Source organism: Trypanosoma grayi (assembly GCF_000691245.1).
Source record: "Trypanosoma grayi strain ANR4 Tgr_2409_V1, whole genome shotgun sequence".
Taxonomy (NCBI): domain Eukaryota; phylum Euglenozoa; class Kinetoplastea; order Trypanosomatida; family Trypanosomatidae; genus Trypanosoma; species Trypanosoma grayi.
In genome coordinates, this window is record NW_008828027.1 from 1 (window position 1) to 737 (window position 737).

Here is a 737-nt window from a genome sequence, read left to right on the forward strand (position 1 = left end):
GTTCTTGCTGGGCGCTGGGGCCGCCACGTCACGCACGGGCGCGATGTTTCCGCCGCCCTCGCCTCGTGGCACACGCCGCCAAGAGCGGCAACGGCGTCGGTGTCCTCATCCCTCGCACGAACGCAGAACGAAGGGACGTCGCACAGTCTTGCCATGACGGTGCTGCTCTCGTCGGTGGCGAACAGGACTCGCTGGGAGATGTCGCCGTACTTTAGCACAGACGAACACGACACGTGCCTGAGGCGAAGGCGAAGAACGCGGCGTCAGCGCGAAGGCGTGGATGAGGACGCGTTGTCGCAGTCGTCGTGTGGCGCTGCGTTGCCATCTGTCGAGGTGCGCCGCCGTGAAATCTTCCTGGAGCGCGTGCACGCGCTTCTCGCACGCCAGAGCCTGCTCGCGCTGCACCACCGTCAGAAGCAGCACACCACTCGCCAGCAGCGCGCCGTGGACTGTTATATCAACGCGCAGGCAGCGCAGACGATGCGGTACCTTCTGCTCTTCCTCGGTTTCGTGATGGCGACGGCGGCGGCGTTGTGTTTGTTTGGCTTGCTTCATGTGGAGGCGATCCGCGACAGTTATTCCACGTGATGCCCGTGCTTCCATGAGTGGTGTGGGGTGTGTAGATCCCTCCGTAGTGAAAGGAGAGGGAGAACAAGCAATCACACGACAAAGCGTAGCGCGTTTGTTTATGTGTATGTTGTGTGTGTATGTTGTGTGTGTGTGTGTGTGTGTGTGTG

At 61.3% G+C, this 737-nt stretch overlaps 1 protein-coding gene across 1 annotated transcript; it reads left to right on the top strand.

Moving 5' to 3' along the window:
- Positions 1-153: 153 nt before the first annotated feature.
- Positions 154-588, top strand: DQ04_24091000 (hypothetical protein; the record flags this gene model as incomplete). Its single annotated transcript, XM_009318211.1, has 1 exon — positions 154-588. One exon carries the CDS (start codon positions 154-156, stop codon positions 586-588), a length of 435 nt encoding a protein of 144 aa, XP_009316486.1.
- Between the last annotated feature and the right edge of the window lie 149 nt (positions 589-737).